This window comes from Mesitornis unicolor, unplaced genomic scaffold (assembly GCF_000695765.1).
Source record: "Mesitornis unicolor isolate BGI_N332 unplaced genomic scaffold, ASM69576v1 scaffold8535, whole genome shotgun sequence".
Classification (NCBI taxonomy): domain Eukaryota; kingdom Metazoa; phylum Chordata; class Aves; order Mesitornithiformes; family Mesitornithidae; genus Mesitornis; species Mesitornis unicolor.
In genome coordinates, this window is record NW_010184752.1 from 1 (window position 1) to 240 (window position 240).

General features: G+C 47.9%; 1 protein-coding gene across 1 annotated transcript in view; it reads left to right on the plus strand.

Annotated features, from left to right (window-relative positions):
* Positions 1-9: 9 nt before the first annotated feature.
* Positions 10-240, plus strand: part of LOC104540716 (centrosome-associated protein CEP250-like) — a 5,018-nt gene continuing 4,787 nt past the window's right edge. The window contains exon 1 of the mRNA XM_010184581.1: positions 10-233. Coding sequence (XP_010182883.1) covers positions 10-233 — 224 coding nt within the window. The remainder of the gene's footprint in view (positions 234-240) is intronic.

Sequence of the window (240 nt, forward strand, 5' to 3'; positions counted from 1 at the left end):
GTAAGCAAAATGAGTGAAGATCTGGAGGAGAAGGACCAGGAGATCAGGTGCCAGCAAGAACAAATACAGGACTTGGAGAAACAGCAAGAAATGCAGAGGGATGCTGTTAGCAAGATGAGCAGAGTGCTGGAGGAGAGAGACCAGGAGATCAAATACCAGCAAGAACTGATAGCAGACATGGAGAAGCAACGAGAAATGCAGAGGACTGCTGTGAGCAAGATTAGCAAAGAGCTGGAGCAG